The following is a 14296-nucleotide window of genomic DNA, read 5'->3' as shown; positions in this document are numbered from 1 at the left end:
GGCCAAGGAGGGTGGATCACCTGAGGTCAGGAGTTTGAGACCAGCCTGGCCAACATGGTGAAACCCTGTCTCTACTAAAAATACAAAATTAGCTGGGCATGGTGGTGCATGCCTGTAATCCTAGCTACTTGGAAGGTTGAGGCAGGAGAATTGCTTGAACCCGGGAGGCAGAGGTTACAGTGAGCTGAGATCACGCCGTTGCACTCCAGCCTGGGAGACAAGAGCAAAACTCCGTCTCAAAACAAAACAAAACAAAACAAAAAAACATGCCTGCTGCTGAAGGAAGGGACAAAAACACCTGAAGCCCAGGATCTTGCACCAATCAAAGCAGAGGTTGTGAGCAGAAGTATGGGCTCCACATTCAAGGCCAGGTATATAGACTCTACCTAAGATGGAGACCAGACAAGAAGAACAGATATTTCCCCTATTACCCTTAAGAGCCCAGCACTGAGAGTCTAGAGAAAGACTCCTCCTGCTCTATAGTGCAGATGTACAGAGATGACTAAAAGATGAGGGTGAAACAAACACTGAGAAAAACCCTCTAACACCACCTCAGGCCCTACATTAAACACAAGGGAGTAGCAGCCTACTACTGAAGGAGTTGGAAGCCTCTGGCATACTAAGGATAACAGCAGCAACAACAAAACAGAAACCCAGCTTGATTATTGAATAATTTGATTCAAACCATAACAAAAATAGCCTGACAGAAGAGGTAAGTCCATTTCCATGCATAAACACTATTTACCTCACAGTCTTTACTGTTCTTCTACATACAAGGTTCAGCATTTAATTAAAAAATTACAAAATATACAAAAAAGAAAACAGTATCCCACTGTCAAGAAATAAAGCAACCAACAGAATCAGACTCAGAGATAAACCAGATGTTGAAACGATTAAAGGGAGATATAAAAATAACTGATTAGGCCAAGTGCAGTGGCTCATGCCTGTACTCCCAGCACTTTGGGAGGCTGAAGTGGGTGGATCACCTGAAGTCAGGAGTTGAGACCAGTCTGGCCAACATGGCAAAACACCATCTCTAATAAAAATACAAAAATTAGCTGGGTGTGGTGGCGCATGCCAGCTACCCAGAGCTGAGACATGAGAATTGCTTAAACCCAGGAGGTGGAGGTCGTAGTGAGCTGAGATCACGCAACCGTGCTCCAGCCTGGGCGAAAGAGTGGGACTGTCTCAAAAATAACATAACATAACATAACATAACATAACATAACATAACATAACATAACTAAAATAAAATAACTAAAATAAAATAACTGATTAACATGTTAAAGGATCTAATGAAACTGAAATCTTAAGGGAGAAATTGAAACTATAAAAAAGGAAACACACAACAGGTCCAAGAAGTGCAGAAGAAACTCAAGCATGATCAAAAACACACAAAACTTAGACACATCATAGTGAAACTGCTGAAAATCAAAGATAATATTTTTGAAGGCAAATACAGCAAAAAACAAAGAATTACAGCAGACTTCTTGTTGAAAACTGTGCAAGCCAGAAAACAATTGAACTGAATTCTACATCTAGCAAAACTATCTTTGAAAAATGAAGAGGAAATACAGGCTTTTTCAAACAAAAACTGAGGTGATTCATTGCTGGCAGTATATACACAAGAAATATGAATGGAATGTTTTCAGGCAGAAGAGTATGGTATCGGACAGATCCAAGCAAAGTAACGAAGAGCTCCAAAATTTACCCTCATTTTTTCATAAAAATGAGGATAAATGTAAAAGGCATTGTTTTCATCATTTTTATCACTTTAAAAGATAACTGATAATCTAAAGCAAAAACAGTGGCAAGGTATCATGGGTTTTAAAAAATACATAAAGTAAAATGTATGACAACAATAGCACACAGTAGGAGAGAGAGAAAACAGGTATCCTGTCGTAAAGTTCTTATACAATCAGGGAAGTAATGTCATCATATTATTTAAAGGTAAACTTAAAGATGTATGTTATAATCCCTACAGCAGCCACTAGAAACAAACAGAAATATAGCCAGTACACCAACTTTAAAGATTAAACAAAATGAAACCATAAAAAACATTTAATCTGAAAAAAGAGGGGAAAATCAGTCAAAAAACAGAAGGAACAAACAAGACAACTAGCAAGATGACAGATTTAAATCTAACTATATAAAAAAATTTAAATGGTTTAATAGGTCAATAAAAGACAGCAATTGTCAGACTAAGGCAAAAAAGCAAGATCCAGCTTCATTCTGGGTATAAGAAACTAACTTTAAATATTAAGGCACAGATATGTTAAAAACAAAAGGATAGTAAGAGAAACATTATAAAAACACTATTCAAAAAAACTGGAATGGTTACATTCGTATTAGATAATGTGCACTTCAAAAAAAGGAATATAACCAGCCATAAAAAGGATATCACAGGCTGGGCGCAGTGGCTCATGCCTGTAATCCTAGCACTTTGGAAGACAGAGGTGGGCAGATCACTTGAGGTCAGGAGTTCAAGACCAGCCTGGCCAACATGGTGAAACCCTATCTCTACTAAAAATACAAAAATTAGCTAGGTATGGTGGTGGGCACCTGTAATCCCAGCTACTCAGGAGGCTGAGGCAGGAGAATCACTTGACCCTGGGAGGCAGAGGTTGCAGTGAGCCGAGATTGCACCACTGCACTCCAGCCCAGGCAACAGAGCAAGCCTCTGTCTCAGAAAAAAAAAAAAAAAAAAAAAAAATCACATAACAAATATTAAGAAAACACAGTAATCCTAAATGTGCATGTATGCAGCAATAGAACTTCAAGATACATATAACAAAAACTTGCAAAGATCTGAACACAAAAACAGACAAATTTACAATTATAGTAAAAAACTTCAGTGCTTATCTCTCAGTAATTGATATAACAAGTAGACAGAAAATCAGTAAGGACAGAAAAGACCTAAATAACACTATCAACCAACACCACCTAGTTGATAGACACAGGACACTCTACCCAACAACAGCAAAATACACACTCTTTTCATTTGCATGTGGAGCGTTAGCCAAGATATTCTTCGGCCACATTCTGGGCCACAAAAGAAATCTTAAACATAAAATAACTGGAGTCATACAAAGTTTGTTTGCAGACCAAAAGAGAATCAGACTTGAGATCAAAACAAAGATTGCTGGAAAAGCCTAAAATATTTAGAAATTAAGTAATAGACTTCCAAATAACCCAAGGCCAAAGAAGAATCACAAGAAGTAGAAAATATTTTGAATCAAATAAAAATAAAAGCACAGAGTATCAAAATTTACAGGACACAGCAAAAGCAGTACACAAAGAAAAATACAGAGCATCAAATGCTTATATTCAAAAAAGGAAAGAAAGGTCTCAAATCAAAAATCTGGGCTTCTACCCTGAGAAATTAGAAAACAGCAAATTAAATCCAAAGAAAGGTTAAAAGAAAATAGAAAATAAATAATACAGACTGGAGTAGGAAAATAAAAAGCAGAAAAAGAGCAGGAAATATTTACTTTTACTAAAAGTAAAAGATCAAAACATGTGATAAACTTCTAGCCAGAAAGGGGGAGGTGAGGAAGACTTTATAAATTAACACCATTACCAATACCAAGAAAGAGCAGATAACACAAATCCTCACTGACATTAAAAGAATAAAGGAATATTACATACAAGTTAATGCTTACAAGTTAATAATAGATGAAATGGATAAATCCATTCAAAGAAACAAACTTCCAAAGTGTACTCAAGTAGATTACCCACACAGAACTATATGTATTTTTTTTAATGAACTTATTAAAAATCTGCCTATAAAGCAAGAACAAAGACCAAATGGCTTTACTGATAAATTCTAACCTAAAACTTGGGGGAAAAATAATACCAATTCCCCACAAATTCTTCTTCCAGGAAACATAGGAGGAAGAATACTTTCCAACTCATTTTATGAGTCCAGTATTACTCTGATACCAAAATCAAATAGGCACTTCAAAACAAAACAAAGAACCCTATAGACTAATATCCTTCATAATACCTCCCGCCACACAAAAAAATCCTTAAGTAGGTTTATCCCATGAATGCAAGGTTGGCTCAATAGTAAAAAATCAATTAAGGTAATTCACCTTGGCAATCCTAAAGGCAATCCTAAAATATTTAGAAATTAAGAAATTAATTTCTTCAGACTAAGAAAGGCAGACCATATATGATCATCTCAACAGATGCACAAAAAGTATTTGACAAAATTCAACATCTGATCATCATACAAACCTCTCAGCAAACTTGAACAGAAGGAATCTTCCTTAACCTGATAAAGGTCTCTAAAAAAAAACTACAGCTAACATCATACTTAATGGTTAAAGACTGAACATTTTGTCCCAAGACTGGAGAAACCAAACATATCTGCTTTCACCCATTTTATTCAACGTTGTGCTGAAAGTCCTAGCCAGTGCCATAAAGCAAGGAAAAGAAATAAAAGGCATACAGATTCAAAAAGATGCAAGATTCTATTTGTAGACAACATGACTGTGTATGTAGAAAAATCCCAAAGAATCTACAAAATTGGCATAATAACTATTATGTGAGTTTAGCAAGGATGCAGGACATAAAGTTAATACAGAAAAATTCAAGGTGTTTTAATATACTAGCATTGAATAATTGGAAACGTAAATCTTTAAAAAAATACCATTTACAATAGCACCAAAAATCAAGAAATACTTAGGGGTAAATCTAATAAAATGTGTGCATTATCTGTTTACCAAAAACTACAAAATTTTGCTCAAAGACATTAAAGATGTAAGGAGTAAAGAGATAGGCCCAGTGGTGTGTGGTAAACATTTAATGGGCTCGCTGGGGGAAAAGCACTGGTTTGTAGTATTTGTTCATTTCTGTGGTGTAAATATTCACACCATGGGCAAAGTTACCAGTGTGCTGTTACTGAATGTAGTATTGGGAAGAGATACACAACATAGGTTCTGGCTAGCAGGTGCAATCTGGCTCTGGTACAAAACTGGATATACCCTGTTTGTGGATCAGAAGACTCAATAATGTCAATTCTACCCCAAGTGATCTATATGTTCAATGCAATTTCAATCAAAATCTGAGCGGCCTTTTTGGTAGTATTTGATAAGCTGATTTAAAATTTATAGGGAAAAGCTAAGGACCTAGAATAGCCAAAATAATTTTGAAAAAGAACAATATTAGTGAGCTCACATTATCTTATTTCAAGATTTACAATAATGCTGGAGTAGCTGAGACAGTGTGGTACTGGAATGGAATATAATCTCAAAACAAAACCAAATGAAAACAGTTGATTTTTAACAAAGGTGCCAATGGAGAAATGATAGTCTTTTTAACAAAAGGTGCTGGAACTATGAAAAACGAACACTGATTTATACTTTGCATTATATATAAATATCAACTAGAAATGAATCATAGACTTAAATATAAAACCTAAAACAATAACATTCCAGAAAAAAATTTGGAGAATATCTTTGTAACTTGCGTTATACAAAGATTTCTTGGCTGGGCGCAGTGGCTCACGCCTGTAGTCCCAGCACTTTGGGAGGCCAAGGCAGGCAGATCACCTGAGGTCAGGAGTTCGAGACCAGCCTGACCAACATGGAGAAACCTCGTCTCTACTAAAAACATAAAATTAGCTGGGTGTGGTGGTGCATGCCTGTAATCCCAGTTACTCAGGAGGCTGAGGCAGGAGAATCGCTTGAACCCAGGAGGCGGAGGTTGTGGTGCGCTGAGATCGTGCCATTGCACTCCAGCCTGGGCAACAAGAGCGAAACTCTGTCTCAAAAAAAAAAAAAAAAAAAGATTTCTCAGGATAGGACACAAGCAGCATGAACAATAAAAAAAAAATAAATTGAATTTCATCAAAATCAAAAATTGCTCTAAGACACTGTTAATGTAACGAAAAGACAAGCCACAAACTGGGAGAAAACACTTAGAAACCACATACCCGATAAAGAACTTGTATCCAAGATATATAAGGAACTCTTATAAGAAGACGAACAACCTAATATTTTTAAACGAGCAAGAAATCTGAACCAACACTTTACCAAAGAAAAGATATGAATGGAAAACAAGCACATGAAAAGATGCTTAACATATCTGTCATTATGCAACTTAAAACCACAATGAGATATCACTCCATACACACCTACAAGAGGACTAACATTAAAAAATAAAGTGATGGTGAAGAGCACCTGGAACTCTTTTACATGGCAAGTAAAAAGGCAATATGATGCGCTTCAGAAAATTTTAGAAAAATTTTGTAGTTTCTTATAAAGTTACCATAAAGTTTTATATTTCCATAATCCACAATTGCCCATCTTAGTCCAAAGTATTTATACTAAAGAAATGTAAACACATACCTACACAAAGCCTACACATGTATGCTTATAATAGCTTTCTTCATAACAGCCAAAAACTGGAGAAAACTCAGATGTCTATCAATTGGTGAATGGATAAACAAAAAGTAGTGAATCCATACAATGAATACTACTCTACAATAAAACAGAACAAACCACTGACACATGCTGTAACATCCATGAACTCCAAAAACATTATGTTAAATGAAGTGTGGGATAGTAGACTACGTTCTGTATAATTCTACTTAGAGGATATTCTGGAAAAGGCAAAACTACATGGATAAACATCTGATCAGTAGCTTTCAGAGGCCGAGTACGGGGGGTGAACTGACTACAAAAGTGCCCAAGAGAATGTTTACCAATGACGTTCTATAACTTGCAGTTCTACTATCTGTGTTTGCTAATTAAACCATACACTTAGAGAAGGTAAATTTTACTGAGTGTAAATTATACCTCAATAGACCTGATATAAATTGCTTAGTTTTCTACTGGTAGTCACAGCTCTCTACTATCTTTCCACCATATCTCCCACTCATGTGTGCCCACTCTGATGCATTAGCCAAATAGAACTATTACCTTTATTATTAATAACAATAACAGCAAAAGCATTAGCAGTCAATTTACTAGAACTTGCTATAGTCAGATACATGATAAAAGGAAAGCAGTCCACATACATTATCTCATTAATACAACCTTATGAAGTAGGCTCCACTGTTATCCTCATTTAGAGACAGAAACAGAGGCTTAAGGAGATTAATAATTTGCGCAAGGTCCTTCAACAGCTAGTATGTGACAGACAAGACATTTGAATTTAGGTCTACCTGACTCCAAAACTCTGATAATGAATTGCCTTAAGATTTCTATCAACATGTTTGCTTATGCTGTTACCTCAGAGATCTCTTCACCTCAACTTCATCTGCCTTCATCTTATCTATCCTTAAAAGCAAAATTTATACGCATGCCTCATTGATAAAGCTTTCCCAGATCTTCTTCACCAGCTGACAACCATCTCTTTCAAAGCCTTAAAAGCTCCAGCACTAAATTAGTCCCTTATTTATAACACTTTACATATATCGTACATCCTGTCATAGTTATTGATCTGTTTCCCCAACTAAATATTTTGCTATTGGAGGACAAGGTCAAAGGTTTATTCACCCTTGTGTATCCCTGATACTGAACAAAAGAGTTTATATTAATACATAACTTACAGAATGAATGAATAAATGAATGGTGGTTGGAACATTAGTCTACCTTTTAGTACAGTTAGATATTGTTTCATTCTACCCAGGCAATGGTACCCTTACTTATTAGCTGCTTTCTTTTTTTTTTTTTTTTTTTTTTGAGACAGAGTCTTGCTCTGTCACCCAGGCTGGAGTGCAGTGGCGCGATCTTGGCTCACTGCAAACTCCACCTCGCGGGTTCAAGCAATTCTCTGCCATAGCCTCCGAGTAGCTGGGACTACAAGCACGTGCTAACATGCCCGGCTAATTTTTGTATTTTTAGTAGAGACGGGGTTTCACCATCTTGACCAGGCTGGTCTTGAACTCCTGACCTCATGATCCACCCACCTTGGCCTCCCTAAGTGCTGGGATTACAGGCGTGAGTGACCATGGTGGCCGCTTTTTTTTTTTTTTTTTTTTTTTTTTTTTTTTGAGACAGAGTTTCGCTCTTGTTGCCCAGGCTGGAGTGCAATGGTGCCATCTCGGCCCACTGCAACCTCCGCTCCCGGGTTAAAGCAACTCTCCTGCCTCAGCCTCCCGAGTAGCTGGGATTACAGGTGCCCACCACCACGCCTGGCTAATTTTTTTTGTATTTTTGGTAGAGACAGGGTTTCACAATACTGGCGAAGCTGGTCTCGAACTTCTGACCTCAGGTGATCCACGTGCCTCAGTCTCCCAAAGTGTTGGGATTACAGGCTTGAGCCACCATGCATGGCCACTTATTAGCTTCTTAGAATCAACCCATATGTTACTGTGTCATCCTTCTTCCCTAAAATTATATTTTCAGATATGAACATGAAAGATTAAAAACTGAAAGGCAAACCCAAACCAAACACTGTCTGCTATTTTGATATTAATTAAAAACAGGGTCAAACTCCTGAGCAACATACGAAAGCAAACAGAACATGGAGTGGCAAAGAGAGACTTGTTAACACAGGAAGAATGTAATATGCCAGAGTAATAGGAAAAATCATCAATGGAGAAGATACTAGAGAGAACATTATGTTATAAAAGCCTGTCCATATTCTTCAACAGGTCAATGATATATATATTTTTAAATGACTTAAGAGACTTAAGAGACATAACCACCAAATGCGATCTGTGAACCGTGCAGAAGCCTTTGTCCAAACAAATTATTATAAAAAGACATTTTTGGGACAATTAATAAGTTTCAAATAGGAAAATAAATATTAGATGATTTTGAGGAATTGTCAATTTTGTTAGGTGTGATAATAGTGTGGTTATGTAAAAATGTTCTTAGTTTTTAAAAATGTATACTTAGGTATTTAGGGACAAAATACCATAATGCCTGAATTTATTATAAAATATTTTCTCAAAAAAGGCAAATTGTTAATAACAAATATAGGTGATGCATACATGGGAAGTTCATTAAACAATTCTCTTTTCTTTACAGAAAAAAGACTAAGTTGCCATAGGAAAAAGTCTAGTCACTGTGACAATTCTTATTCAAAAACTCTGTGGATGACCAAAGTGACAGACTAAAGTCAGAGTTTTAAGAGTACTAGCACATTTTTGGTTTTTCTTCATTACATTCCACAGCCTATTAATAGTTCCACTAATTTTTTTGTTTGTTTTAGAGACAGGGTCTTGCTCTGTCACCTAGACTGGAGTGCAGTGGGATGATCACAGCTCACTGCAGGCTGGAACTCCTGGACTCAAGCCTAGTTCCACTATTCCCAGCCTAGTTCCACTATTTAACATATGTTTTATTTTCCACTGCTAGCTGTTTACAGTCTTCTACCTTGTTAGATGATAAGCTTCTTGAGAACTGACACAGTATGTTACTGACTTTTGGTACACAGAAGAATGCTATATATCAAAAAGGAAACTGGTAGAATTGATTTTGAATGTAGCTTGTACTTAGCACCCATGAAGAAAATAAAGCATCTCTAAACAGCAATTTTTCTCCCTTCACAACTAGAAACTAATGTAATAGGCATAACATAGTATAGGTATGTTTGTACATAACCACGAATTCCTTAAGCTTCTTAAGAGTGAAGCATAAAACATCTGTATTATCAACTACACCAGAGGTGCAGTGTAGTCTGGGGATTCCTGGGAGTCAGAGACCCTTTCAAGGAATCTGGGAAGTAAAAGTCACTTTCATAATAATATTATTAATAAGATGTTATTTATCTATTTTACTCTTCTTCTCTCATGATTGAACAGTGGGGATTTTTAGATGACTTGTGATGTAATTCTTCTGAAGGCTAATAGAGTATGTGTTTGCGTAGTCTTGTGTGAGTGAACGGGCACCACTTTATCTTGCCCTTTTGATTCTTATGTACCTGCTGTTCTGTCATTTCGGAATCTGAAGGATGCAAGTAGGATAAAAAGCAAATCAAAGTTCCTTGCTATTAAGGTTACTCCAAATATGATCTTGGACAGAAAGTATACAGTGAGTAAACTTTCAGACTTTCAAGTAATGAAATGTTGGCTTTCCCCCTAAGACATGAATTGAAAAACTTAGGGAAAGAGTGAAAGACAGATCAAGAGTGACTGGGGCTGACTAAATGACATTTTTCTGAAGATACTCTCCCAGTATAATTGCGAATTCTTTGGGGAACACTGCTTCATTTAATGACATATTGGGAATGAAAAACAAACAAGAAATGAATATTGAAATGAATTAACATAAAAATACTTCTGCTTAGGGTTTCTACCATCCTTAGAATCATCTCTCCTACTCTCGCCAGCCCCTTAGAATAAGAATATCAACTGTTTTGGAAATCTGAAAATTTTGTTGAGTTGTTTTCTAAACCCTGAATAATTTGTTAGATAACTGCAGGTTAGACCACTATGGGTGGTCGTGGCCACAGCACATTGTCACATTTTCCTGAAAAAAAATTTAAAATTCTACTAATTGGTAAATATCCTATGAAAGTTTAGATTATTTTTTCACATCTTAATTTATAAAGTACTCCTTATAAAATAGATAATCATAATGCCTTTGAACAAAGTCTAATAATTTCTATAAATCATTACCTTAGATAACAGCTTGTCAAATAAGCTATCCATTATCGCTACAAGCTTAGCTGATATTTCAGCTATGTGATCATGGTAGTCCTGCAATGAGAAATGATATTGTATTTTTAAGTCCCTGGGACACATTTAAAAAATACTTAACAATTAAGGATCTAAACTTATGAAACTCCAATAGAAAATATATGAAAAAGTACCTTAGTGATATGATCAAAATGCCTAAGCATGCTATATTGCTTAGGTGGTAGTCGAGCTTCAAAATGAGCCCGGATCACAGGAATGTAGTGCACAATTAACTGCAAACATCGTGAAGAAAGAGCTGAAGGTCCAGGGAGTGGATATATAATGGAGAGATTTTAAAAAAAGACATTAGTTGATTTTAATTACAAATCAAATCAAGTAAAAAACATTACTTATAAAGATCCAGTTTATTTCATAAATGAAGAGCACTATGGCAGAAGGCAACATATTTCATTTTAATAATTTGATACTGAATAATGTAACGAACATGCTGCTTTCACAAAGGACTCAAGTTGTATTATCAGTATCACAATAACATGACAACTGATTCTCTTCTGACATTCAATACCTTTCACCCCCAAATACTTTATACACATTACATCTTAATATTTTCTAGAGTGGTGTAACAGAGTGGTGTAACTTCCAAGTAACTTACACTTGGAGGGGAAATGCATTGTAACCTTTTCCCCACGGTTAGTGTTTTCAGTGATGAGTATACATAAAAGAGTAAGTAGCATTTATTTTTAGAGTAATGCCACTTTGGTTAGAGCCATGAAAACATCAGGTATAAAAAAACATGATGAGTACAGTGACATCACTGTCAACACTTCAGCAAATGAATTAAATGCAAGAATCCATACCCAAATTTTTTGTAGTTATCGTTTTTAGTCCAACAACTTGCAGTGCACCAGCTCCAAGAACTAACTGGCAACTTCTTGAATTGAAGTACTAACAAAAGAAGGAGAAAAAAAACCCAAATTTATTAAAAACTATTCTTTATATCCTGGCAATGTGCTGTTATAAAAATACATCCCCCTTTCCTCTCATTCAATGGCCAAATGAATTATCTAGTAGAAGCAATTAGTATCTATTTATTTAATGAAAAAGAAATGAGAAGGGGAGATTCTAAATGATAATATTTACTCATAAGAAACAGTTGAAAAATTCTAAAAAGCAGTTCGCAGAAATTAATCTTCAATTTGCATTTACAAAACAAATTCGGTTTCAGTCATTCTTGTTGGGAAGTTCTATTTTCAAAAGTTATAAAAATCTTTCTCCACTAAAACATGACAACTCAAGTCAGAACAGAATTAATAGATTAGAGGCTTGAAAAAAATAATAAAGCCTTTCCTCTGTACTGGTAGTTTAAAATATTTCAATATGAAATGGCTGAATAAAATCATCACATTTTCATTTTATATCAATCGTTCTGAAAGAATGATGCAAGAAAAATCTCTAACCTTAGTGAGGTGAATTTTGTAAAGTTCAGTGAATTCCTTCCATGCACATTTGAAGCCAGTCCAGGTTTTTTGACCTAAGTGGCCTCAGTCATATTCAGCACCTAACAAACAAATCATCTCCTGTCTCCAATGTCATTAACAACTCTATGGGTGAATGAGGATCACTAACTGTGGAGTAAGAAGGAAGCAAGCAGCCTGTTTCCAACAACATGTTGTGATTCAACCACAATCAAATGTTAAAAAACTAACGTCTTGGCCGGGCGCGGTGGCTCAAGCCTGTAATCCCAGCACTTTGGGAGGCCGAGACGGGTGGATCACGAGGTCAGGAGATCGAGACCATCCTGGCTAACACCGTGAAACCCCGTCTCTACTAAAAATACAAAAAAACTAGCCGGGCGAGGTGGCGGGCGCCTGTAGTCCCAGCTACTCCGGAGGCTGAGGCAGGAGAATGGCATAAACCCGGGAGGCGGAGCTTTCAGTGAGCTGAGATCCGGCCACTGTACTCCAGCCCGGGCTACAGAGCAAGACTCCGTCTCAAAAAAAAAAAAAAAAAAAAAAAAAAAAAAAAAAAAAAAAAAAAAACTAACGTCTTAAAGATAACTTGACCTTGAAATGTCTTTGAGTTAAAAGATTAGTCACACCCTAAGGTATTAATTCTTCAAACAATTTTTCCATAATGAAGTCATACACACCTTCAATAAATCTGACAGACGAGTAAGCATGTCAGTAGTAACAGATGGGATGTTATCCACACACTGGCAATATTCAAGGATAATTCTTATTAACAGCAATACGGTTCTACAAGAAAAGAAAAATGGCCCAATAGGAAATCAAAACAAGAAAAATAAAAAAGATTTGGCATATAAAAATCAAATTACTTAATGGCACAAAGGATCTCTGAGAATATAATGATCTTGGTAACTGTTAAAGTATGTATTTTACATAGTAGTATGGCAGGTTCTTGACTAACACAAGACAAGAGAGGTGTCTAGAATGCAAAATTTAAAGAGGCACTTACTCTGTGCAATTGCAGGATCAGCTTGCACAACACTTAGAATGAGTGGCTCCTTAAATTCTGCACAACAGGCATAACACTCTCTGTATGGCATTCTTATTAAAGGAGTCGCTTCAATAAGACAGGTATTGCAACCCTTAGCCAATTCAGAAACATTGACAAAAAGCCTATTCAGTGTTTCTGATTACCAACATAGTAGGTCCCCCATCATAACTAATGAATTGATGAAGAAAACCGAATCCAGATTTTCTTAGTGAGATGAAAAAAAAAAACTATAATGCTTCTAAGGAAAACATATCTCCTAAGAATTTTATTGGTGGGTCACAAAAGGTTCTCTGGCCGGGTGCAGTGGCTCACACCTGTAATCCCAGCACTTTGGGAGGCCGAGGTGGACGGATCACTGGAGGTCGGGAGTTCGAGACCAGCCTGACAATGAGAAACCCCATCTCTATTAAAAATTCCAAATTAGCCTGGCGTGGTGCCGCACATCTGTAATCCCAGCTACTCAGAAGGCTGAAGCAGGAAAATCACTTGAACCTGGGAGGCAGAGGTTGCAGTGAGCTGACATCACGCCATGGCACTCCAGCCTGGGCAACAAGAGCGAAGCTCCGTCTCAAAAAAAAAAAGAAGTTCTCCAAAGATGATAAAGTTAAAGTTATCACTTCCATATTAGGACAAATCACACATTGAAAAGACACACTACTGGGAGGTTAAATAAGATTGAAATTAAGGAGAAAGCCATTCATCATAGGATATCTAAGTTCTATGAGATGCTCAGAAATGAGATCTATGTAAAATAAGGATTTATAAAAGCCTGAAGGATATCAGGAACTAATGATTCAAGAAAGATGGTGTCTAGCCTTTATTACAGCTTGTCAGACCATATATGCATACTGGTCTCTATGCTTATTTCTTGCAGAGTCTGCCTCACTGAGCATGAGTCCCTTGCTTATCTTTTGTAATTGTCTCTCAGATATTATAATAGTTCTCCTTTAGCCAGGGATTTCAGTTTTTTGTCAACCGACTCTTTGCCTAAAAAACCAAAAGCAAGATGGCCAGAGGGGACCATTTCCATCAAGCAAGTGAAGAGCAACCAGATAACCAGTAGTTAAGGAGGGAAATCATAATTAGATTGAAGGGATGGGATTACAGGAGGACTGAAGAAAGTTTTCTCTACCAGAAATAGGGAAGGACTCTAGAAAAGAAATAAATGGAGGCTTTAGTTTA

General features: G+C 36.4%; 1 protein-coding gene across 5 annotated transcripts in view; it reads right to left on the bottom strand.

Annotated features, from left to right (window-relative positions):
* The window catches only part of VPS54 (VPS54 subunit of GARP complex), a 131947-nt gene that overhangs the window by 16198 nt on the left and 101453 nt on the right, over positions 1–14296 (bottom strand). For all 5 annotated transcript variants that reach the window (XM_015112491.3, NM_001261018.2, XM_077958281.1 and 2 more), the window contains 4 exons: positions 12747–12852; positions 11455–11542; positions 10771–10892; positions 10577–10657 (listed from right to left, as the gene is read on the bottom strand). In XM_015112491.3, coding sequence (XP_014967977.1) covers positions 10577–10657; positions 10771–10892; positions 11455–11542; positions 12747–12852 — 397 coding nt within the window. The remainder of the gene's footprint in view (positions 1–10576; positions 10658–10770; positions 10893–11454; positions 11543–12746; positions 12853–14296) is intronic.

Source organism: Macaca mulatta, chromosome 13 (assembly GCF_049350105.2).
Source record: "Macaca mulatta isolate MMU2019108-1 chromosome 13, T2T-MMU8v2.0, whole genome shotgun sequence".
In the NCBI taxonomy this organism is placed as follows: Eukaryota; Metazoa; Chordata; class Mammalia; order Primates; family Cercopithecidae; genus Macaca; species Macaca mulatta.
Note: the sequence above shows the minus strand (reverse complement) of the source record. Positions and strands in the feature narration are given on the sequence as shown.